The following is a 24,526-nucleotide window of genomic DNA, read 5'->3' as shown; positions in this document are numbered from 1 at the left end:
CTAAACTCGTTCACGTTGCTGTTGGTCGCGTGTGAGAAAAATAGTAAAATAAAATACATAAAAGAAAAGAAAATCGAAGAAATTGATACCACAAAACGGATAGTGTTATATCTAGTGATATTTGTGGGTAAATTGCAAAGTGTAGCAGTGAAACGGAAGCACCAGAAGCGTGCCAAAAAATGCTTTCCCTTTTCTTCGCAGTGCGTCTTTAAAAGTTTTCACACATGTGTGAATTTTCCTGAATGTGTGTTGTCTGGTATCCATTTCTTTGTGTGTGCAAATTGTGTGTGTGGGTTATTACATATGCCTGGGTAGGTCAATCGGTCAGCTCATGGCCCCCTAAACTTCATCAGATAAGCAAGAGTCATTTTTGAAGTAGCCAACAAAGAGGCGACGCACAAAAGTATGCTTAAAGCATTTCCCAGGCGGGCCATCAAAAGCTAATGAGCAAATTAGTTTTAGTGCCAAACGCGAGCTCTTGACCTCATTCCCTTGCAAGCCGTTTTCACACAGTCTAAACCTATCCTAGAAGCAGACTTCTAACCATCTTTCAAACATCTGATGTGTTACATTTACCCATATTAATCAGTGACGAGTGCGTACTCGCATTCCCCAGTGCCCCACTCAGGAAGAGAAAAATATATATTTAAATGCCATTGTGACACTTTGGTGAAACTTTTATTTTGTTTGCTGCAAAGGCCAATGAGCTTTGCTGCACGGCCAGAGAGAGCTTTAAAGAGCGAAACGATGACAAGAGAGAAGTTGCTCCCGCTCTTCCATTCTCTGAGAGTTAATTGCCCATCTGACAGTTGCATGCCACAAAGACTCCAAGGGAAAATGTAAACATTGCGTGGGTTTTTGTTTTGGTGCCTGCTCTCCCACACACGCGAACACACACACACACACACACACACACACAGATGGATGTACTCACGCAAACATGCTCCCTGTGTATATGTGTCAAGGGTTTATATATAGCGAGACCCCAATGAATGATAAGTTATCAATGCTAATGGAAATTCGTTGTCTGTTTACTCAACTGGAATTAAACGAAATCCAATAAAATGTGCTAAAAGCAAACGATAGAACGAAGTCAAAGGCCTAATAATATTCCAATAATAAAATCCACCTTCCATAGATCTACAACTAACCCTCAAACGCAGACTTTCATAAATGCCAAATTTTACAAACCGTCGCTTTAAAATCGTCCAAAATCATTAGCCAATAAGTCTTACAAATATTAATTCAAACACCGCCGTCAAAATTCTACAATTGAATGGCAAAACATATTCTTTTGCTAAACAATATTAAAAGCTATCCTCAGTGTAAATACGTGTGAGAGAGTACTTGGCTGTGTATTAGTGCGTGTTTTGTATCTGTGTCTGAGACCAAACACACCTGTTGATGCCCTCGATGTGGCCCTCTCTCGCTGCCCGCATTCCGGCACTTGGCTAACACGTTTCTAGACCACAATAGTTATTCGAAGTGCATTTTGAATGAAAGCCAAATCCATATTGAGCGCCTGAAGGAAACTTCAAATATGAATACAGGTACTAGGCGAACACGAACACTGCCCATCTTTAATTAATAACATCCATTTTTATTAATTCCCATCATCATTCATCATGCGCTTAAGCAAGCGAGCTATTTTGTTGATCGATTATTATTATCCAATTATTTATCTAGAACAAAAGTACAAAAACAAACTAATAATCGAAATTAACAAATGAAAAATTAGTTACGATTATTAAGATTTTGCTTTGTATATTTTAAATTTGAATGATTCATTCAATCAAATTAATATTGAATCATTTTCATCCTTTATTTTAATCCTCTTCTTCATCCTACTCATCATTATACCCAAATATTAATATTAAAAGTATCCATTGCCTTACTAACAAAATCTCCTTTTCAACTTCACATCACTTCAATGGAAACCATAATTAAAATCCAACAGGAGATCATAAGGAGCATGCCTCACTGACACAGCAACAGCAGCCTAAAGAGCAAAAGCAACAGCAACCAACTAACAACTACGATGCCTTGGATAGTTCTAGCTCGAATAATAAGCTAAATCATAAATACAATAACGATAACGATAAGGATAGGGATAAATCTACGGAGAAGGGTAGGGAAGCCAGCAAAGATACACAACCAGTCAGTGTTGTCGTCATTGATGAATCATGCCCGACCAAGAACCAACAGCCAGCGACCACAATCGAGCCCACCATAAGCCCGAGAAGTGGAGGAGCCTTAACTACGACCACATCCTCCTCCCAACGGCGACGACAGTTGCAGTTCCAGAGACAAAAGGAGGCAAAACTTTATGACCAACGAGATGAGGCCACATCGTCGACAGCCACTACAAACGTGATGGGTGGCGGAGAGCTGGTCAACTGCATAGCCTATGATGATAACACCTTGGTCATTGAGAGAAAGCCGTCACCTACATCTCCGGCCACCTCCAGGCGATATCTTAAGGCCGAGACGCCGACGCGAGGCAGTCGGAAATACAATCGCAAATCGGCAGCAGCAAAAAGTGATTTGGAGGTGGTTATTGTGAAGCCCGAGCATCATCACCAGCATCGCTCGCCGACGATAACGCTGCCTGTGCCCATTAAGACAACATCAGCAGGAGCTTCTCCATCTGGAACGTCGCCATCGGGAGCAGGCACACCTTCGGTGCTGCAACAAAGGTATATGCAGCTCCAGCGGGAGCACGAAAAGAAATTCATTTACAATGCAATGCAAGAGTTTGATTATTTGGAACCAACTAGGCGCTCTAGGGCATAGTAAGTTAGATCCAGACCCCCAAATATCGTATAGCTTTCGTAACTCTGTGTTGTACATCGTTGTCGTGTATCCCTGTGCTCCATAATGATGTGCTCTTAAATGTGTCCATAAATGACCTTTTGTTTTGGGAATGTATTCGCATGAATAATTCAACTTTTTCAAACTTAAGTTCAAACGTACGAAAGGTGCATTTTTATTTTTTGATTATAATATCTTTAATGTATTATTATTTTTTAAAGCAGCTTTAAAGCATGTGGGTATAATATTTTAAATGGTCAGAACTTTAAGAGCCCCTTTGAATTCACAGTGAGAGTGGTAGCTAATGTCTCACTATTTTCTGTACATTTTCTCTAAGAATAAACGAGGAGTAACGTGACACTCAAAGACGATCAAAGAAGTGAGATGATCGCGTGTTCTTCTGCAATGATGAGCGTGGGTTGAATACAGACATACTCGTATGATAAAAACAGCTGCTCTCTGCGCATTGCAAAATCATAACTGTAAGATAACCATTGTCTACGGCGCCGCAGACAATGGTTATCTTACAGTTATGATTTTGCAATGCGCAGAGAGCAGCTGTTTTTTCAGTGTTCAGCCGATTAATATGTCCATTTGCACCCATATACATATGTAAATATATGCGCGGGCTTAGATTAAACATTAGAAGTAAAGTTTAATAATTGATTAAATACAAAAGTAAATGTTACAAGAACTTGAATTTATCCTTCGTTCTTCGTCTGCTCTCTCTCATCACAACCTTTAATGTAGGAGGGTAGATTAAAACACTCTCGGCGTCTTTTTCGAAGATCTCCTTTTCGCTTTCCACTTGAGTTGCTCTCTGTCGGTCTTTCTTTGCGTTCTGCTGTCGCGACTGCAATTCTCCCTTGATCGTATCTGTTTTGTCTAGGGATCGCAATGATCATAGAGAATAATTTACTATTATTTAACTGGTTTCACATTTGATATGAGTTATCGTACCACTATTATCATTTTACTTTTATTATCATTTTCTTTTCACTGTGTACCAAGGGCATGTACCAAGGAGACAACGTAGGCTTCGCGAATGGATAGGTGTGAATCTTTTTCTTTATTAATGGAACAGAATATATGGTGTACTCCACGAAAAGATAGTTTTCCTTATTTTATAATTAAGTAGTCAATGGCAAGTGCATCCAAATGTATATTAAAATTGTTTTATTCAATGATGATCTCTAATAATTTATTTCCTAATTACAGTTGCAGTGCGCTTGAGGTTCCTGACGACTCCAGCCAGCCGAGCAGCACAAATAAGAGACCAAGCAACAGCGAACTTGCGCTCAGCACGGTCACCAGCCAAATAGTCAACAATAGCACCTACAAGCTCGACTTTAAGCAGCGTCGCCACAAAAACGGCAACGGGAACGGGGAGGCACCAGGCGGATCGGGACCAAATCAGGGGGGCAGTGCCTCGGCGAACGGCAGCAAGCGACGGAAGTCAAGCTGTGCATCCTGCGCAGGAGCGGGAGGAGGCGCCAGTGCCCCAGGAGGAAGCAGTCAGCGGCTGACGCCGGAAGAGGCCCTTGTCGCGGCAGCTCAATCAGCGGCTGCCTCGGCATCTTCGTGGCAGCAGCAGCCACAAAATAGTGTCACAAGTGCGGGTAGCACCAATAGCAGCTTTAGCAGCGGCGGCCGGGACGAGGACAGCAGCTACAGTGCCGTTGGAGGGGACAGCAGCAGCAGCAATAGCTGCAACTGCGACATCACTGGGGACAACAGCACATTACACGGCTTCGGGGTCGGGGACGTTAGCAGTTTCATTGGGGACGACGACTGCCAGGACGACGACGACGACGATCCCAACCAACCGGATCTCAGCTCGCAAACCCTAAGGACAGCGGCGATTGTCGCGGCGGTTGCCGCTGCCAAGGAGGACCAGGACCAGTCCTTGGGCGGAGCCGGAGGGATCACCGACTGTGAGAGCTTTAGCGAGCGTCGCCAGGATGCGGATGATGGTGTGCGGATCGTACGGGCCAGTGGCAACAATGATTCACTCGAGGATGTCGGCGATGTGGATGACAATGCCGATGTGGTTGTAAGGAAAAATACGCGCAACCGGCCCTCCATCAGGAGGACATGTAGGATCACCGAGGAGGACGACGACGCTGAAGAGTTCTACGACGACGAAGAGGTGGACGACGACGAGCCAGAGGGCACAACCATTGATATTGATGAGCAGGAGCAGCTGGCCCATAACGACGACGACGACGACGAGGAGGAGGAGGAGCAGGACGGCGACGTTGAAGGTGACGAAGACGACGACGACGTCGACGAGTACTACGAGGAGGAGGAGGACGACACCCAGGCCTTCTCCCCATTCTATTCCAGCTCAGCGGAGCTGATTGACAACTTCGGAGGCGGTGCCGGCAAATTCTTCAACATCATGGACTTTGAGCGTGGCGCTTCCGGTGGCGGCTTCACGCCGAACGGCAATGGCGGAGCCGCCGGCGGTGGCGATGCCTCCCACTCGGCGCGATATGATGGCGCCGAAACGGATCTCGGAGGCGGCAACACCATCATGGGTGAGTCTTTGCATGAGGAATATCTATTCGAGCATTAAAAATGCAAAATTATAAATTCGTTCCTTATTCCGACAGGCATTGATTCCATGGGCATTGCAAACATTCCGGAAACCATGAACGGCACAACAATTGGACCCAGCGGCGCTGGTGGCCAAAAAGCTAATGCCGCCGCTGCCGGCCAGAAGAGGCCACAGCGTCGTGGCAAGCCGCAGCCAGATCGGCCGCAGCGAGCGCTATTCTGCCTCAGCGTAAAGAATCCACTGCGAGCCATGTGCATACGCATTGTAGAGTGGAAGTATCCTTTTATAAACCAACCCTAACAAACCAGTTCCAAGGAATAGTTGTAGACAGAACATGCAAAACTATGCAACATTTCAGAGTAGAAAATTCGATCTACACACTTTACTTTGAACTGGTTCGCAATTACAAGAAACAGCTATTCTCAGCCTGAGACTTTCCTTAACTCATTCACCTCGCTAGACCATTTGAGTTCCTTATTTTATTAACCATTTTTGCCAACTGTGTTGCCTTGGCCGTTTACACGCCTTATCCGGGCAGCGATTCGAATGTGACGAATCAAACCTTGGTGAGTAGTTCCATTGGACAATAACAGTGGCAGAAATTATATAATCTACTTATCAATACAATATTACGGAATATTAATCAATATGCATTTCTTTTATGTATCTTTTATATCCGCCTCATGCATACAACTCACATATCCAAATCAACAATACGAAAACCCGATTCCCCGAATACCAACTCCAAACTCCAATCCCTCCCGAAAACCCACAAAACCCCACAAAAAACACAATAACAGGAAAAAGTTGAATATGTATTCCTAGTTATATTCACAGCGGAATGTGTTATGAAAATTGTAGCATATGGTTTTATGTTACATAATGGTGCATATCTAAGAAATGGATGGAATTTATTAGATTTTACAATTGTAGTTATAGGGTAAGCATACAAAATATTCCAGTTAAAAGCGCAGAGCGCCTAGGCCCTCTCTGGCCTCGTTTTAACCATTTTCTATGTTACCTTATATCCAATTAATCGAAATCGAGCCAATCAGAAAGACCAAAATATTCGAAATTACCAAACAAAAGTAAATCAAAACTGAGACACGTATGAACTTTGTATGCCACACATTTTTACAGAGCGATAAGTACGGCACTCTCCCATTTGATGAAGGATGCTTTCGATGTGAAGGCATTGCGTGCCTTTCGTGTGCTGCGTCCGTTGCGACTCGTATCGGGTGTACCAAGTAAGAGCTGAATGCATCTGACAAAATATGAGCTATAAATAAAATACAAAATTCACCGGCTTAGTAGGAGCGATTTGCGAATAACTACGGATCGATTCGTAGTTGAAGAGTGGCACAGAAGTGTATAAGTCATCCTATAAATAATATACATAAGCTCGATGTTATCAGAATTCCGTAATTATGCTAATCTCAAGTATGAGATTCAATTATTCCAATAATTAAGCTCACAGTCTTAGAGCTAATTCCTTTTTCTTTCTTCCTTATGACTAAACTGATTAAGAATCATTTAAATTACCAAATTGCAAATTACTATTGTTCTCCTGAGCTAGAAATGTATCAGTCGAACTACCATTTTCTGTGCCGCGTTTTCCACCTTTGTGTATGCACTAAATTTTTGAAAAGCCGCTAATCCAACTAAGTTGCATCAAACCGAATATTGGCTATTCATAACGCTATTCTATACAGGTCTACAGGTTGTGCTAAATTCAATTTTAAAGGCCATGGTGCCCTTATTTCACATTGCCCTCCTGGTCATATTCGTAATAATAATCTACGCGATCATTGGCCTCGAGTTGTTCTCCGGTAAATTGCACAAGGCTTGTCGCGATGAGATCACAGGTAAGAAGAATCGAGTCATCGCATCGTACGACTTTCATACGTTGTACGAATATCATTCAATTGTCTTGAATGCTACCAGATATGTCGCATTACAAAATCAACGTCCAAAAGCTCTATTACTGGAAGATGAGTTCTCAAAGGAATTCCAGGGCAGTCATTCCACAATTACACCTACACACAACAAGTCAGAAATACACGTTGATATAACACTAGTTGCCTGTTCCTTACTTATCTACCAGCTAGTAGAGCTATTGAAGATTATAAATGTTGGGACAAATATAAGTATGCCAAAGATGCGGCATATTCCGCCACAAACACACCACAAGAAACCCCAATGGCATCAATGACACCATCATTATCTGATCCCATCGCATTCCATTCCATTCAATCACTAATGCATAAAACCTAAAAAAAACAATCCAAATGGATCCAAAATGAAATCTAGGTGAATACGAGGATGAAATCCGGCCCTGTGGCGTAGGCTATACGTGTCCGGAGGGCATGAAGTGCTACGGTGGCTGGGATGGGCCCAACCAAGGCATTACCAATTTCGACAACTTTGGATTAGCCATGTTGACGGTGTTCCAGTGCGTCACCCTCGAAGGTTGGACTGATGTTCTCTACAGCGTAAGTGCCTGCCTAGTTTTATCTTGATCTTAGTTATATTATTTGCAACTTCTTCCATAGATCCAAGATTCCATGGGCAGCGACTGGCAGTGGATGTACTTCATTTCGATGGTCATTCTGGGTGCGTTTTTTGTGATGAACTTGATTCTTGGTGTGTTGTCCGGTGAGTTCTCCAAGGAGCGTAACAAGGCCAAGAACCGCGGAGACTTCCAAAAGCTGCGCGAGAAGCAGCAGATTGAAGAGGATCTTCGTGGCTATCTCGACTGGATCACCCAGGCCGAGGATATCGAGCCGGATGCTGTGGGCGGCCTCATTCAAGATGGCAAGGTGAAGCAGTCGAACGAAATGGATTCCACAGAGAATCTGGGAGAGGAGATGCCCGAAGTCCAAATGACTGAGTCCCGATGGCGCAAAATGAAGAAGGACTTCGACCGAGTCAATAGGCGAATGCGTCGTGCCTGTCGTAAAGCCGTCAAATCCCAAGCCTTCTATTGGCTGATCATTGTTCTGGTGTTTCTCAACACAGGCGTCTTGGCCACGGAGCATTATCAGCAAATGGATTGGCTGGACAACTTTCAAGGTGAGGCTCAATCTCCTGCTACTCGTTCTCGTATTTCAGCACTGAACTCCGTCTAATTTCAGAATATACAAACGTTGTCTTCATTGGCCTCTTCACCTGCGAAATGCTGTTGAAAATGTACAGTCTGGGCTTTCAGGGCTACTTCGTTTCGCTGTTCAATCGCTTTGACTGCTTTGTCGTGATTGGCAGCATTTCGGAGACGCTGCTCACAAACACGGGTATGATGCCGCCGTTGGGTGTCTCCGTGCTGCGTTGTGTCCGTCTCCTGCGCGTCTTCAAAGTAACCAAGTAAGCATATACATAATTACCTCGTGTACATATTCACCACAACGCTTTCTCTCCTTGCAGATACTGGCGGTCTTTATCAAATCTCGTTGCTTCCCTTTTGAACTCGATACAATCAATTGCTTCGCTTTTGTTACTGCTCTTCCTGTTTATTGTGATATTCGCTTTGCTGGGCATGCAAGTTTTTGGCGGTAAATTTAATTTTGATGGCAAAGAGGAAAAGTATCGAATGAATTTCGATTGCTTTTGGCAGAGTCTGCTCACAGTATTTCAGGTAGGGCTCAAAACTAAACCCCATTGATGTAGAAGTTCCTTTATTTTTATCCAAACTTCATTTCAGATCATGACTGGTGAGGATTGGAATGCCGTGATGTATGTGGGCATTAATGCCTATGGCGGTGTCTCCTCCTATGGTGCCTTGGCCTGTGTCTACTTTATCATCTTGTTCATATGCGGTAATTATATATTGCTGAACGTGTTCTTGGCCATTGCTGTCGATAACTTAGCTGATGCCGACTCGTTGTCCGAGGTGGAAAAAGAGGAGGAGCCTGTAAGTCTATAATGAAGGTTTTTAGTTATAAATTATAAGTATTTAAATCTGAGCTTGATTCCTCTAGCATGAAGATCCGGCTCTGAAGAAATCCCACAGTCCGACTCCGACCATTGATGGAGAGGATGATGAGCATCTTAGCATTGATATAGATATGGAAAACAACGAAATGGATGAGGATAAAATGTAAGTGCACGATCCCTAAAACATATCATTTTGATGGATTCATTTCTTGTTGTACTTCAGGGACCACGAAACACTCTCAGATGATGAAGTGCGTGAAATGTGCGAGGAAGAGGAAGAAGGTATGTTCTCTACTGTTGATTCATTTCCATTTTCGACTAAGACTAGACTAAGATTACTCTATGGTGTGAACGTAGATTTTAAGTACCTTAAGCTTATGCCTAGAAAAGTACTGAAAACTAACAAGAAAACGAACCAAAAATATTCCTTAAAACTTTTGCTGCCGACGCCTCTCATCTTCTGCTGCTATTTTGTTTGGAAACCACTACACTGAACAAAAACACAACAACAAAACGAATCAACAAACACCTTCACACACTCAATTATTAATCGAAAGACTCCCATTCCGAAGTATCAGCACATGTCACTGCACGACCCCGACGTTTATCCGAAGTCAGCATGAAGAAGACTAAAAAGCCCATGCCGCGCGGTAGTGCATTTTTCATTTTCAGCCACACAAACAGGTAAATCAATCACTGATTGACAGTCAACAGCTACAACACACTCTTTGATTTGGTTCATTTGTCTTGTGATTGAAGTTTAAGAACTTTTATTATTTTTTTTTTTATTATTATTATTTAAGAACCTTAATTATTGACATTGTTTTGCACTCTGGTTCAGCTGTTCGTTGTTTGCATGTGACAGAAAATCAAATTACAAACTCCCATCGAACTGTAAAGCATTTTGAGGCTGTATATAATTATATTAATATAACTGATCTGTTATTGAGTGTTTTACACTCGACTGGAATTTGTTTCCTTATTTTTATTACAAATGTTTTTATTTTTTTTTCTTTTGCATTTTGCATTTAATTTAAGTCGAATATCCTTAAACCATTTTTTTCTGAACTATAATTTTATTTTTAAGCACAGAAATGTTACTCCAATAGTAAATGTATATGCTATATTTTAAAAAACCTTTAGCTTAATTTTAAGACATTTGTAGCGTAGTTTGTTAAATATATTTTAAGAGTATAAGAATTATTTCAGATCTCGTTGCCAAATTCTCATAAATGTGTTTATTATTTTTTTCCAAATTGGCATACATATATATGTATACATAATATATGATAAAATTTTAATTGCAAATATAGTGGACGAAGAAGGCATGATTACAGCACGCCCACGTCGTATGTCTGAGGTTAATACGGCCACGAAAATCGTACCCATACCGCCGGGCACATCATTCTTTCTTTTCTCACAAACGAACAGGTTTTTATGTTTTAGTTATAATTTCCACGTCAATCGACCAGAATTCCCACGAATGATGATCTAGTTTTTTGTGTATGTGCGTGTTCCATGTGCGTGTGTGTGCTATATATAATTGTGTAGTTCTCTTTTTGCTTAACCTCGTTTTGTGTATTGTCCCAAGTACTTAAGCAAAAGATCTTGTATGTAATCTGGCGCCTAGATGTATTAGTCTTTAGAAATTTTGAATTTTGAATAGATTTGTCGCCTCCTTGCTTTATATATTTTTATTTTCTAACTTGTCTTTGGTGATCTCTAACTGCATGTCCTGTAATCAGCTCGTACGAGTACGTTTTCATTTGTTATATTATTTGTTTTATTGGTTTTTAATGTATAGATGTTGTATCAAACCGATAATAAACTCCTTTGTAATTGTTCCTATACAGATTTCGCGTCTTCTGCCATTGGCTCTGTAACCACAGCAATTTCGGCAACATTATTCTATGTTGCATTATGTTTTCCTCAGCCATGTTGGCCGCAGAGAACCCCCTGAGGGCAAACGACGATCTGAATAAAGTAAGTAGCTCCCGTACCGACCCATTAAAGAAACTCCAATTGATAAACGATAACTGTAAGTTGTGATTGAGACTTAACTAGAGTTGAGAGCGTTACTGTTCAGTGCGTACTCGTATTTTAGCAACACTTTTCATTCGATGTCCTTCACTGTTCGTTTGTTTTTGCAGGTACTCAATAAATTTGATTATTTTTTCACGGCAGTTTTCACAATAGAACTGATTCTGAAATTGATTTCATACGGCTTCGTTTTACACGACGGAGCCTTTTGCAGATCCGCATTTAATCTTTTAGATTTACTTGTGGTCTGTGTCTCATTGATATCCCTAGTATCCAGGTAAACAATAATCAAAACACTACTCTCACCCAGTAGTTGTGATATAATTTTACTTCTGGAACATAAACTATAACATCGATTTCAACTGCAGTTCGAATGCGATCTCAGTCGTGAAAATTCTTCGTGTGCTCCGTGTTCTAAGGCCACTCAGAGCCATTAATCGTGCCAAAGGTCTCAAGGTAAGACCCCATTTAAATTCGTCCTACTCATACTCCCTCTTAATTTTCTCAAACTCGATTCAATGCTTCAATTACAAATTGTTATACTTTTTTCTACATTTTTTGTTTTAATTCATGTAATATTATTTTTGATTTTTCTTTATACACAAACCACCCCACAAAAAATACAATTTTTATTTTCTAACAAATAAGAAGCTTTTACAAATTTTGGTCGAATAAAACAGCCACAAAGTAGTGGTGGGGGGCCCACAATCAACTCTAGATTATGCGAATACCAACCGAAAAACCTTGAAATGCTGGGTGTAGGGTGCACCGATATAAAAGTTATAAGTAAACGAAAACTGATGATTCTTGTTATTGAATTATACACTGCAAACATTTGAGCAATGCTCTTAACACCTAACGAAAATGGGCGTGGAATAGAAATGTATGGGCGTGGCTTGGGCATAGTTTAAACTATGTATAACTGTTGATACTAAAACCCGATTCAAGCTGTGCGCGCAGAAGAATATCCAAAGCTTTAAAAACCTACCCAATATTAGTACCTTGTAATACATTCAATAAAATAATAATGCAACAATATATATCGTCGTATCACATACAGCATGTTGTTCAGTGTGTCATAGTCGCTGTTAAGACTATCGGAAATATTGTGCTCGTCACATGCCTACTGCAATTCATGTTTGCCGTGATAGGAGTCCAGTTGTTTAAGGTATGATTTTCGTTTTAAGTTCGACCTAGTTTTTTTCTGCATTTTTTTTTTTTGTATTTCATTAGTCTAAAGATTAAGAGTTATAAGAAAGGCTAGAAAACAAGCTGCGGCATGCCGAAGATGTTAATACCCTTGTATGTAACCTCGAGAGTTGAGAATTTCATGGGAATGCCAAAAAATGGCATTTCAAAACGAATATAGTTTTCTTTTGAATTTTATTAATGCATCTAGATTCTGTCTAGACTTTCGCACACGGAAGATGTCAATAAAGATTAAGAATATCGAATTTTTTCAAGGGTATTAAATACAAGCTGTTTAAGATCCTCAAAGTCCAAGATATAAACTAAGAAATTCATTGTATAAATCTGCGATTGAAGTCGATGCATGTGATCTACCCTAAAAGAATTCAAAGAACTTCAATAAATCTAGAGACTTACTTTAAGATATTTTAGCTAGACTAAATTGTGAATAGGCTTAGTTAGTCCATATGTTAAACAACAAAAATTGTATAAATTTCATTTATTTTGTGAGTGCACATACAAGCAACCACCAACAAATATCCTAACATATTAAATATATACATAAATATGTTGTTCAAAAATAGTTTTCCCATTGAGTTTGCATTAACTAATTGTGTTTTCATAAATTGTTTTATTTTCGTATTTTTTGGTATTGTTTACAAAGTTTACTGACTAATTTTTGTACAGAAATTTCGTTATTACTAATAGCTAATATTATTAAAATGAAAATATTATTCAAGAAGTGAATGTAAATACTACAAATACGAGTATCTTCTGCCTAGTATTGCTTATTAATGCGCCGCATAATCCCCGAAAAGAGTATCCAATAAAATATATATTCTAGCTAAGGAAGCGAGAAACTTGTCAACAAATGTTAAAACCAATGAGTGAAATCATGGTACCACATACTATGTTGTAATTTTTTTATCTGAGGGATTTAATTTACATGAGTTTAATATTATCGAGGCACTAAAGAGAGAGTGTAAACCATCACACCGAACCTAACACAACTCACACGAATGACAAAACCAGTACACATATATCTTTCCCTATTTGTAATATTAAAATATATTCCACACCCATTTTCCGCGTTTGTATACGTCTAAATCCAACAAAGCAACTAGTATTTACACCTAGTTATATTTCGATAAAAATCATAAGCACAATCACACCCACGCAACATATTTCGCACCATGTTTATACTTATTGAGATTTTTCTCCAGCATCAAAGCAGCAAACCAACCTTGCACCCTAGCATCAAGGCAACCCAAACAGTTCCCTGGTGTACAGAATCCATTAAGTTTCCGTCAAGTGGTGGACATCATTAGTAACATGGCCTCTCTAAATCCGTAATCGGAATGCCAGAATGAATCCACAGTAAACTTTATGAAAAGGCATAGCTACGTGAACCGCTTCACAGTGAAACAGATTACACTAAAACTATAAAATCAAATCGTTCGTTCAAGTGGATTCATCAAGGATTCCCCAGTCAAAGATACTAATACATTTTTCTGCTTATATTAAAACTCCTTTTTTTCCGATTAAAACAAAAAAAATGTGGCCTAGACACATTTTTATTTTCATATTGTTTTTATTATTATTTTAATTTTAATTTTATTTAGTTGTCTCTTTCCGTCTATATTTTGAACTTGGTATTAATTGTATAATCGATTAAATCGAATGATTTTATAGCCAACAAAAACCCATCGCAAATTGATCCCTCGATATTACAAACATATTTTTCTTCTTTTTTCCTCTCTTCGTACGTGCTTCGGTTGATTTGAATTGAATTTTGCCAACCAATCGAAATAATGTCGTTGTTTATTACCGGCCTAACTATTTACAACCATTTGATTCCCCTAATCAAAATGTGGCCACCAAAAACAAAAAAAAAAAAAAACAAAAACCCATTATTGATGCTGTCCTTCCACACGCAAAATTGAATTGAAAAATAATGAAATAAAATAATTATATACCCCCACATACACCTAAAATAATTTGGCCTACACTAAAAAAAAAAAAACAAAAAACGAAACTACTTCTACAGTATGTGGTCAAGTGCGTGGTAGTCGCAATCAAAACCATTGGTAATATCATGTTGGTTACATATTTGTTGCAATTCATGTTTGCGGTTATTGGAGTACAACTCTTTAAGGTAATTTCATTTGAATTATATGTGAATAGTCAGTGGTGAAGGGTATCTAGAGTCGGCTTTAAGTGTGTGCTTCTATTTAAAAAAAAAAGGAAAGCTATAAATAAAATATCAGAACTGCTGCTTAATCAATGTGTGCTTTGAATTTTGTCGTACTTACTCTTCCATCTCGATATTTGTGTCTAGGGTTTACTGGGTAGTTCGATTGAAAGGTAAATATTCTCAATGTTCTCACAGAAGGCAAAGTTACACCAAGATTTTGAAAAACTTTTCGTATGACAAAGCCTACGTCAATTATCTTCTCTTATCTACGCTTTGCAACATTTTTGGTAACCCAAAGAAACTCTACAATTTAACCAAGGCTAGTTATCAGTTCTTGCTTACCGAAACTAACCCCAGAGCAAAAGTTACGTTAGCTAGCTCCCTGCTAACCCAATGTAATATAGTAATATTCTGTTTAAATATTCCCATGTACTTAAACCCAGTTCCAACACAATAACATTTTGTTTGATGTCCTGTCTGTATATATTGTGCGTCCACGAAACTAATACTGTTGTCGTCCGCCCCATTTTGGGCAGTGTATGTAAATGTGTTTGCATATAAAACACCTCGTATATGTATGTACATACATTGATATTGATCGTATATTGATAGCTAGATAGTCTATCGTATATTGCTGCATAATATATTTGAATTAGGCTTTAGTCGATAGACCCTACCGTAAAGCAGTTGTAATGTTCGTCATCTCTGGGAAAGTAAGCTCAACCGAAGATTACTTCAAGTTGGACTTTCTTCGCCCTCAGATTTTATCATAACTTTGCCATTTTCCATGCCGGTCTTTTAATATATTTATTATAAACTCTTCCCCCGCCTCCCAAAAAAACCATTCGTATTTCCCCATTTTAAAACGTGTTTAGGGGAAATTTTTCAAATGTTCTGATGGCTCCAAAATGACACAAGAGGAATGCTTGTAAGTATTACAGAACCTTCATAATCAATCTTAGATGAGATAAACACATTATGAGCTCCTTGCAGTGGCACTTATCTGGTCTATGACGATGGAGATGTCCACAAACCGCGTCTCAGGGAACGTGAATGGACCAATAATCGATTTCATTTCGACGATGTAGCCAAGGGAATGTTGACTCTCTTCACAGTGTCTACATTCGAGGGCTGGCCAGGGTGCGTTTGTAGAACTTAAACTGTCACATCATCTGGACAGTTCATAACCTTTCATCTTTCTTGCCATTTCAGCTTACTGTATGTCTCGATTGATTCGAATCAAGAAGACGGCGGCCCAATACACAATTTCCGTCCCATTGTTGCTGCCTATTATATAATCTATATTATCATAATTGCCTTCTTTATGGTGAACATATTCGTCGGTTTCGTTATTGTCACTTTCCAAAATGAGGGTGAACAGGAATACAAGAACTGTGATCTGGATAAGAACCAGCGAAATTGTATAGAATTCGCACTGAAGGCGAAGCCCGTGCGGCGCTATATACCCAAGCACGGGATACAGTATAAGGTGTGGTGGTTCGTGACATCTTCGTCATTTGAGTACACCATATTCATACTGATCATGATAAATACAGTCACACTGGCCATGAAATTCTATAATCAACCGCTATGGTATACGGAGCTTTTAGACGCCTTAAACATGATATTTACGGCAGTGTTTGCACTGGAATTTGTCTTTAAATTGGCGGCTTTCCGATTCAAGGTATGATGAAAAAACAATTATATTTTTTGAAAGTCTGTCTTTACTGTGCTTTTGCAGAATTACTTTGGGGATGCCTGGAACGTTTTTGATTTCATTATCGTTTTGGGCAGTTTCATCGACATCGTTTACTCTGAAATAAAGGTTCGTAAAATCATCTAATAATGTCCAACTTGATGAATTAACTTTTATTTATACCTCTTGACAGAGCAAAGATACTTCTCAAGCGGCTTGTGATATTGTCGAGGGCTGCAAGTCCAAGGCTAAGGCGGTAAGTTGTTGCTAGGGCACTTTTATGTAGATTTTCAAATTAATTCTTGTTTCAGGCTGGTTCCAATTTGATTTCCATCAACTTCTTCCGCCTGTTTCGAGTGATGCGCTTGGTTAAGCTTCTCAGCAAGGGCGAAGGTATACGAACGTTGCTTTGGACCTTCATTAAATCATTTCAGGCGCTGCCCTACGTAGCTCTACTTATAGTACTTCTCTTCTTTATCTATGCGGTTGTGGGCATGCAGGTGAGTCTCTTACATCAAATCTCTAGCTCTCTGTCCACTTTCTAATGCATTTTGTGGTCTCAGGTCTTTGGTAAAATAGCGTTAGATGGAGGGAACTCCATTTCACACAACAACAACTTCCAGACGTTCCAACAGGCGGTTCTCGTGCTGTTCCGTTCGGCCACTGGCGAGGCTTGGCAGGATATCATGATGTCCTGTTCGGCGCAGCCGGACGTCAAGTGTGACATGAACTCGGATACGCCGGGAGAGCAATGCGGCTCATCCATAGCCTATCCCTACTTTATATCTTTCTATGTACTCTGCTCATTCTTGGTAAGACGATTGCTTATTTCTGTTCGTACAACTGACTGATTGTTTTGCTTTGTAGATCATAAATCTGTTTGTGGCCGTCATTATGGATAACTTTGACTATCTCACACGAGATTGGTCCATTCTGGGCCCCCATCACTTGGACGAGTTTATTCGCCTATGGAGCGAATACGATCCGGATGCCAAGGGTCGGATCAAGCATCTTGACGTTGTCACATTGCTGCGAAAGATATCCCCACCGCTGGGCTTCGGTAAGCTCTGTCCACATCGCATGGCCTGCAAGCGTTTGGTGTCCATGAACATGCCCCTCAACTCGGACGGCACTGTTCTCTTCAACGCCACCCTTTTCGCGGTCGTTCGCACCTCGTTGAGCATCAAGACTGAGGGCAACATTGACGATTGTAATTCGGAGTTGCGGGCCACCATCAAGCAGATCTGGAAGCGGACCAATCCAAAGCTTTTGGATCAGGTCGTTCCCCCGCCGGGCAACGACGATGAGGTGACGGTGGGCAAGTTCTATGCCACGTATCTGATACAGGACTACTTCCGACGCTTCAAGAAGCGCAAGGAGCAGGAGGGTAAGGAGGGTCACCCCGACAGCAATACGGTCACCTTGCAGGCTGGTCTGCGTACCCTACACGAAGTGTCGCCGGCTCTCAAACGTGCCATATCCGGCAACCTGGATGAGTTGGCCGAAGAGCCTGAGCCAATGCATCGCGTAAGTCATTATATTCCGTCTTGCGAAGGGGAACCGCATTTCCCTCACCAAACCTCAGAGCAGATTTAACCGTCTTCGATGTCCCTTTTTGCAGCGCCACCACACGCTCTTTGGCAGCGTGTGGTCCTCTATTCGCCGTCACGGCAATGGAACCTTCCGGCGCAGTGTCAAGGCCACCCAGAGCAACGGAGCCCTGACGATCGGCGGCTCCGCTTCGGCGGCCGTAGGAGTTGGCGGCAGCACCTTGGTGCTGGGCTCCGATCCCGCCAGCGGGGACTATCTGTACGACAGCCTGAACCGGAGTGTTGCGGATGGTGTTAACCACATCACACGGAACATCATGCAGGCACGAATGGCGGCCGCCGGTAAGCTCCAGGACGAGCTGCACGGCGCGAGCAGTGGGGGAGAGCTGCGCACCTTCGGCGAGAGCATCTCGATGCGGCCCCTGGCCAAAAACGGGGCTGGAGCCGGAGCTGGCGGGATGGGCATGGGAGCGGCCACAGTGGCCGGCACCCTGCCACCCGAGGCCAATGCGATTTCTTATGAGTAAGTATGCGGGGGGATGCCGATCGAGGCGGCGCGTTCATTAGGCCAATGTTGGAGTTTGCTCTTTTGGTTTTCACTTAGCCGAAGTACCCGTTCACACACGAAGCTCCATTCGATACTTCTTGTTACTATGGCTTGCTGTTTAGTGGGTTGATCCATATTTCGTTTACCGAACTTACATACGTATTTTCTTTAGTGGCATTTTGATTTGTCACCTAGTGTGAAGAGTGCCTTAAAGTTTGTAATGGACAAAAGGAGCCAAGCCAGGTCTAACTACTTGGCCCCAACAAAAAAAGAGTTTTTACCTAGTTGACTTAGCACACCTAGATGCAATCACAATATACCGTACTCGTACCTATAAATCCATATTTATTACATATAAACTAGCGGATTTAAAGAACCATAGAAGGAAAAAACAAAAAACAAACTGCATTCATTGAGAAAAAAAAGAGAAACATAAACCAAACTTTTACTCAATCCCCGAACATTAATTTCAGCAACCGCAATCGTGGTATTTTATTGCATCCATATAACAATGGTAAGCCTAAAATGCTGCAAATTGCAATAATAAAATAAAACAAAACAAAAAACATAACAATGAACCACAGCAGCATCTACAAAGCAACAATTAAATTGCACAACAATTTATTAACCAACATTGTTTAATGTTTTCTTATATGTATTTTGTTTCGTTTCCCCTATTTCCCTATTCATTGAACAAAATTCTGATATTAATTCCGACTAAATTTGTTACTTTTTTTTATTCCCCTAAAAATTCGACCATTTAAACAGTCAAAGAAGAAACAAACTGAATTGAACTCCCCTCTAAGTTATTCCTTAAATTATATTTTAATTTGTTTACAGCCCATTTCGTAGCTGCTGCATTCCATTACAACACATTGCAAATCAAATTATGTACAGTCTCTTGCCCACTGAGTTCTAAGATTTGTTACTGCCTGCGGCATGCCAAATGTTACAAATAATATCAATCAAATGCAACATCATAAGCTAAACGGATAAGACTACAAGGAAACTGTTTCGTTTTCAATGTGCTCGTTCTATTTTCTTGGCTGTTTGTTCATCGCAAACAAAACTAATGCATTCAAATCTATTGAGAAATGTATCGTCATAACACTGGTAGTACAAATGAATAGATTAAAATGCAGACGCGGCATTGTGGATAACACATCTATATATACATATATACACATATTTATCTACAAATTAATGATCGTAGTAAAAAGTTGTAGTTTAGTTACACAAATTAAGGCCCAGCTTACTCTTACAGATACAAAGTAGAAACGCTTTTGCTGCCACTCATACTATAAATTGGAACAAAAACATAGTTAAAATCTAGAAAAATACACAAGACAACATTTTAACACATATCCAATTACTATCTACCATGAGAGAATGAACTAAAAAAACATTTAATTTAACTTCTATAAATTAAAACCTAAGAACTACAAAAAGAAAAGTTCCATTCCCGGATTTCAAACACACCCATACTTTTCCATACTAAAATGTAATCCTTCTAAATAATTTTACACATTTAACCAAAGCGTATGTGGCTCCTTTTGTTGATTACAAACTAACGAACATGATTGAGAAAATCAGTGACATTTATTAAAAAAATGAGCTCATCAAAACCCATCATCGTGCTCAAAGCGATGCCAAAAACGAAAAACCTAAATGAACAAAACTTAGATTAAAACAAACAATTATCATTATCAATTCAGCTAAATCTGTTTGTTGAAGTAATTCGTTTTTGCATAACTCTTTCTTATACAAATCTTTATTATAGCATAAGTGATTCGAGTTTAAAGACCACCGAGTGCTGAGCTTCGAACACTGAGATATACTTGCTGGATGAGTGTCCGAAGAGTTCGAAGCGAAACAAAAAAATAACACACAAATGGTTTCCCATCCCACCCCAAAATAATCCCACGGAAATCGTTCCTAAGAACCTATTTTTGTTATATTACTTTGGTTAAGTTTTAAATGAGAAAACAGTAACGATGCATTCCCAAATCGGTAAAGAATATGTTATTTTGTGTGATCGAATTGAGAGTTCTCTGATAACTGACAAAATGAGTGGATCAATGACATACTCGTAACACCTACAACCAGAACAACAACCTACATCAACAACAACCAGAAACATCGTTAACAACTACAACAATCGTTTAACACGCAACAACAGCAACAATGAACGTAATTAAAAACCATAAAACCAAAGCCCGATATCGATGTCTATCTATTCTATATATATAAATATATTTATATATATAACAAAGCTGTGTGTTGTTCCCACATACTCAAAAGCCTTGGCCATGGCCCGATCTAGCCCTATCATGTACTACATATATTGAAAGTGTGTGTTTGTTGTGTGTGCCTTGCGGTCAAATGAGCCACATTTACCCAATACTAACCCAACACCAAATACCACATATGTAGATCGTTTTTACCATGCCGAGATCTGAACGTTGTCTCTCTCATTATTTTTGTTAAACGTAAAATATACCTACATATGTATGTTTGCTTGACATGCCAATTTCTGTGAGCAATTCTATTCCAAAATTTACTATTGTCCTTCAATGTTGTCTTGTCGTCGCATTTTTGTTTATGTTTTGGAGGCCCCGAGTGATACTGAACCCAATGCCCATCAAATACATACATAAACAGAGATATTATCACACAAAAAATGCTTAGACACTTCGCTTGCCTTGTTCATAGAACCCATTGCCTTAGTATTATTGTATCTGGAGTGCATTACGTTATGCTTATACATATCTAGCGATTGTTGCTTGCTTTAGTTGACCTAACTTTTGTTTTTGTACCATATTGTGCTTATAAGAGTTAACATAGTTATAGTGCTTATTAAAAAGGAATGACGATTAATGGATATCGTGTACATATTTGTATTAAAGAATGCTACCAACCAATAAAAATGTAGTTATAAACATATAGAACCTAAGATACTTGTATCGTATATGCTTGATGATCACTCTGGCGAATATTTCATGGTAATCATAGGATCAAGTATAGAAAAAGTAGAGAAAAGAATTATCTAGGGTTAGAGTCTGCAAATAGTCTGCGAAATATTAAACAAGAAAAAACAAATATAATAGTCAGCTTCCTTATAATCTATCCTTTGAATGTCTAATTTAAATTAGTTAGAAGACAATCCGGTATGTTTCCCGAATTTTCAGAGTTCATAAATTACCAAATTAATTTCATAGTGCAGATAGTCTCAAACAAATTAGGTCTAGAGTAAAGAGTGATATTTGTATAATCTGGTAGATACTTTTTAAAATTCTTGTCTAAATACAATTGTAGAAAAAATAGCCACAACGGTAAGGAAAATCACACAATAGTTATCACACAGACATTTATTCTTAGAATAGCCCTAGCAAGTAGCAGTACAGATCATCAAGCCATGTATAAATATAATTTCTATAATCGTATAACCCAAACAACTGACCATTTTCCAAACGAATCTCTTATAATTCTCTCTCTGTTCCCTTCTTGTTGTGTGCTCATTTAGTCTACGCACCCAATGGTGCTATTCCTGGCCACGAGCGCATGATCCAATCGACCCCAGCTAGTCCCTACGATCAGCGTCGTTTACCAACTTCATCTGAAATGAACGGCCTGGCCGAGTCATTGATTGGAGGGGTAAGTGTCTAGTAGAGCAAGGAAATGTCTTAAGTGTTCTTTAAATAATGCGAACGCCTCTCGCTATAGGTACTCGCCGCTGAGGGACTGGGGAAATATTGTGATTCCGAATTTGTTGGCACGGCTGCTCGGGAGATGCGGGAGGCTCTAGACATGACGCCGGAGGAAATGAATCTGGCCGCTCATCAGATACTGTCCAACGAGCATTCATTGAGTCTCATTGGCAGCAGCACTGGAAGCATATTCGGAGGCTCGGCAAGTGGAGCTGCCGGTGTTGGTGGAGGTGGTGGAAGCAGCAGCATACGCAATGCCTTTGGCGGCAGTGGCAGTGGACCGTCCTCGCTCTCGCCCCAGCATCAACCATATTCGGGAACACTACAGTCACCACCGATACCAGACAATCGTCTGAGACGTGTTGCCACTATAACGAACACGAACAACAACAACAAGCAACAGCTTGGCCAAAATTCAAATAATTTGACTACAAATAGCCAAACGAACATGTCAGCAGCCAACCAGCAGCAGCAGAAATCGCCACAACGTGGTCCAGGGAATCAGAACTTCTCCTCATAGCATAAACATTGTAACCCACACATACAAAAAGTCTTCTTCATGGAATTTTAGAAATGTGAAATGGAATATGTAGTTTTTGTATGTATAATTTTTAGAAGGAAAAAAAACATTTTAGTCATAGAATCGGGAACTGTTCAAAAGGAATTGCTCTCAAATGAGGAAGCGGCCACACAAACCAATTTGTAAAACTTGTATAAAGAAACAAAACCAACTGTAATTGTATATGATTGTTGTTTTTGCCTTTTAATAAAGTACATACATATGTATGTATGTACATTTGTATGTGCATATATCGTGGGCTTGTCGTCCTATAATGAAACCAAAACCAGGCTAAACTGAACAACATGAAATGTATATGGTCAAAATATGTATATTTTTTAGAAAAGAAAACCAAAAAAAAGGAAACCCACAAACTGATAATGTCTAACTTGTAATTAGCAAAAAATTAAAAACCCAAATGGGGAAACCATTCAACAATTTAATTGATTAGTTAATATAATCACCAATAATGGAAACATAAAGATAAATATGTACATATGTAAAGTACATACTACATGACCATTGTCCTTATGCGAGTACTCTAAACGACAGTGTGTGTATTTCGATTTGGACGCATTTTATTTTATAAGTATTTAATAATTGCGTAAAGTATAATAACAACAAATGGAGGAATACGAAATGGAATTGTTTAATATATTTAACAGACATTTATGAAATTATTAATTTAATAGACAATTTTCAAATGGAAGAAACTAAAAACCGAAACCCCTAAGTGAATTTAAATTGTTATGATTGAATTTTATAAATAAAAGCAAAAAAAATTTGAGCAAAACTACAAATAAAGAATTTTTCATGGGCATACAGAAGACAGAAGCTACAGATTTATTTTATTTGGGGAAGGTTTAACTCTCTGTATTAGTTTTAATTTGGGTACACGAAAACCAAAATTAGAGTCCGCAGTCTTTGACTTTTCGACTCATTAATTCAAGCATTAAACAGAAATAAGCAAACGTTTGAGAGAGTAATACGAGGCCTTGACTGGTTTCAAAATCTTCGACGCTGTTAATTTCAGCCTTTGCACTGCCACCCCTTTAAAAAGATACAAAATTAAAATATTTCCTTTAAAATTTATCAGAATTCACTTTTCCTTAAAAAGCCAAGTGCAGTTTTTACCAAACTTAAATATAGTTAAATGTGTGTGTCTGATTTTAGTAACTAACGAAGCGAGCGAGTTCCGTATTGTATAGGAGGAGCTTGGAACTTGAATCCGTGTCCATAGAGCATTCCATAAACAAATCGGAAGGAGATGCGCGTGACAGCAGGGGAGTCCAGAACACAAGTTTAATTAAAAAATTGCAAATTGATTTCGCTATACTTTTTTAATCGATTCGGCATGGAAATGGAGAGCGGAGGAATTTGTTACTCTTTGTTAAATATCTGATTTAAATGAACAATGTATGTATGTATGTACATTAATGTATGTTGTTTTGTTGCAATTTATGGTGGACGCTCAATTTAAATATATCGCTGTACACAGCGATATTAAACTTTGATGTGACCTTCTGATTTCTTCGTATTTTTTGCTAGAGTCTGGAGGGGGCGTACGTGTTAATCTGCCACACAAAGGATTTAGAGTGCCGCCCCCACAGCCATAGAGAAAGGCGTGCAGTGGAAAAATAAACAATATAAGAACACAACAAAAACAACAACAACAACAACAACAGCTGCGGCAGCAAGTAGCTAGCATTTTTCCATTGATTTTCTGTCTGGTGCTTTTTCTTAA

At 39.6% G+C, this 24,526-nt stretch overlaps 1 protein-coding gene across 9 annotated transcripts; it reads left to right on the top strand.

Moving 5' to 3' along the window:
- LOC117900007 (voltage-dependent calcium channel type D subunit alpha-1) lies at window positions 1-23,210 on the top strand. Of its 9 annotated transcripts, XM_034810190.1 has the most exons (34): window positions 2-127; window positions 1,139-1,550; window positions 1,958-2,696; window positions 4,030-5,351; window positions 5,427-5,646; window positions 5,832-5,937; window positions 6,172-6,311; window positions 6,512-6,618; window positions 7,084-7,236; window positions 7,682-7,863; window positions 7,924-8,443; window positions 8,506-8,731; window positions 8,792-9,002; window positions 9,069-9,278; window positions 9,346-9,464; window positions 9,525-9,583; window positions 10,615-10,732; window positions 11,155-11,284; window positions 11,452-11,618; window positions 11,710-11,797; window positions 12,402-12,509; window positions 14,577-14,684; window positions 15,599-15,651; window positions 15,717-15,863; window positions 15,936-16,407; window positions 16,465-16,548; window positions 16,613-16,675; window positions 16,731-16,919; window positions 16,983-17,231; window positions 17,287-17,946; window positions 18,041-18,492; window positions 18,990-19,030; window positions 22,040-22,170; window positions 22,240-23,210. In XM_034810190.1, exons 2-34 carry the CDS (start codon window positions 1,541-1,543, stop codon window positions 22,741-22,743), a joined length of 8,088 nt encoding a protein of 2,695 aa, XP_034666081.1. In that variant the 5' UTR covers window positions 2-127; window positions 1,139-1,540; the 3' UTR covers window positions 22,744-23,210. The 9 variants fall into 9 exon arrangements, 8 of the variants coding, with proteins under 8 accessions (XP_034666080.1, XP_034666081.1, XP_034666077.1 ...); XM_034810186.1 differs by lacking the exon at window positions 12,402-12,509; XM_034810188.1 differs by lacking the exons at window positions 10,615-10,732; window positions 12,402-12,509 and adding an exon at window positions 9,874-9,985.
- Window positions 23,211-24,526: the final 1,316 nt, after the last annotated feature.

This window comes from Drosophila subobscura, chromosome U, assembly GCF_008121235.1.
Source record: "Drosophila subobscura isolate 14011-0131.10 chromosome U, UCBerk_Dsub_1.0, whole genome shotgun sequence".
In the NCBI taxonomy this organism is placed as follows: Eukaryota; Metazoa; Arthropoda; class Insecta; order Diptera; family Drosophilidae; genus Drosophila; species Drosophila subobscura.
The sequence above is the reverse complement of the archived record's forward strand: the minus strand, read 5'-3'. Positions and strand labels throughout refer to the sequence as shown.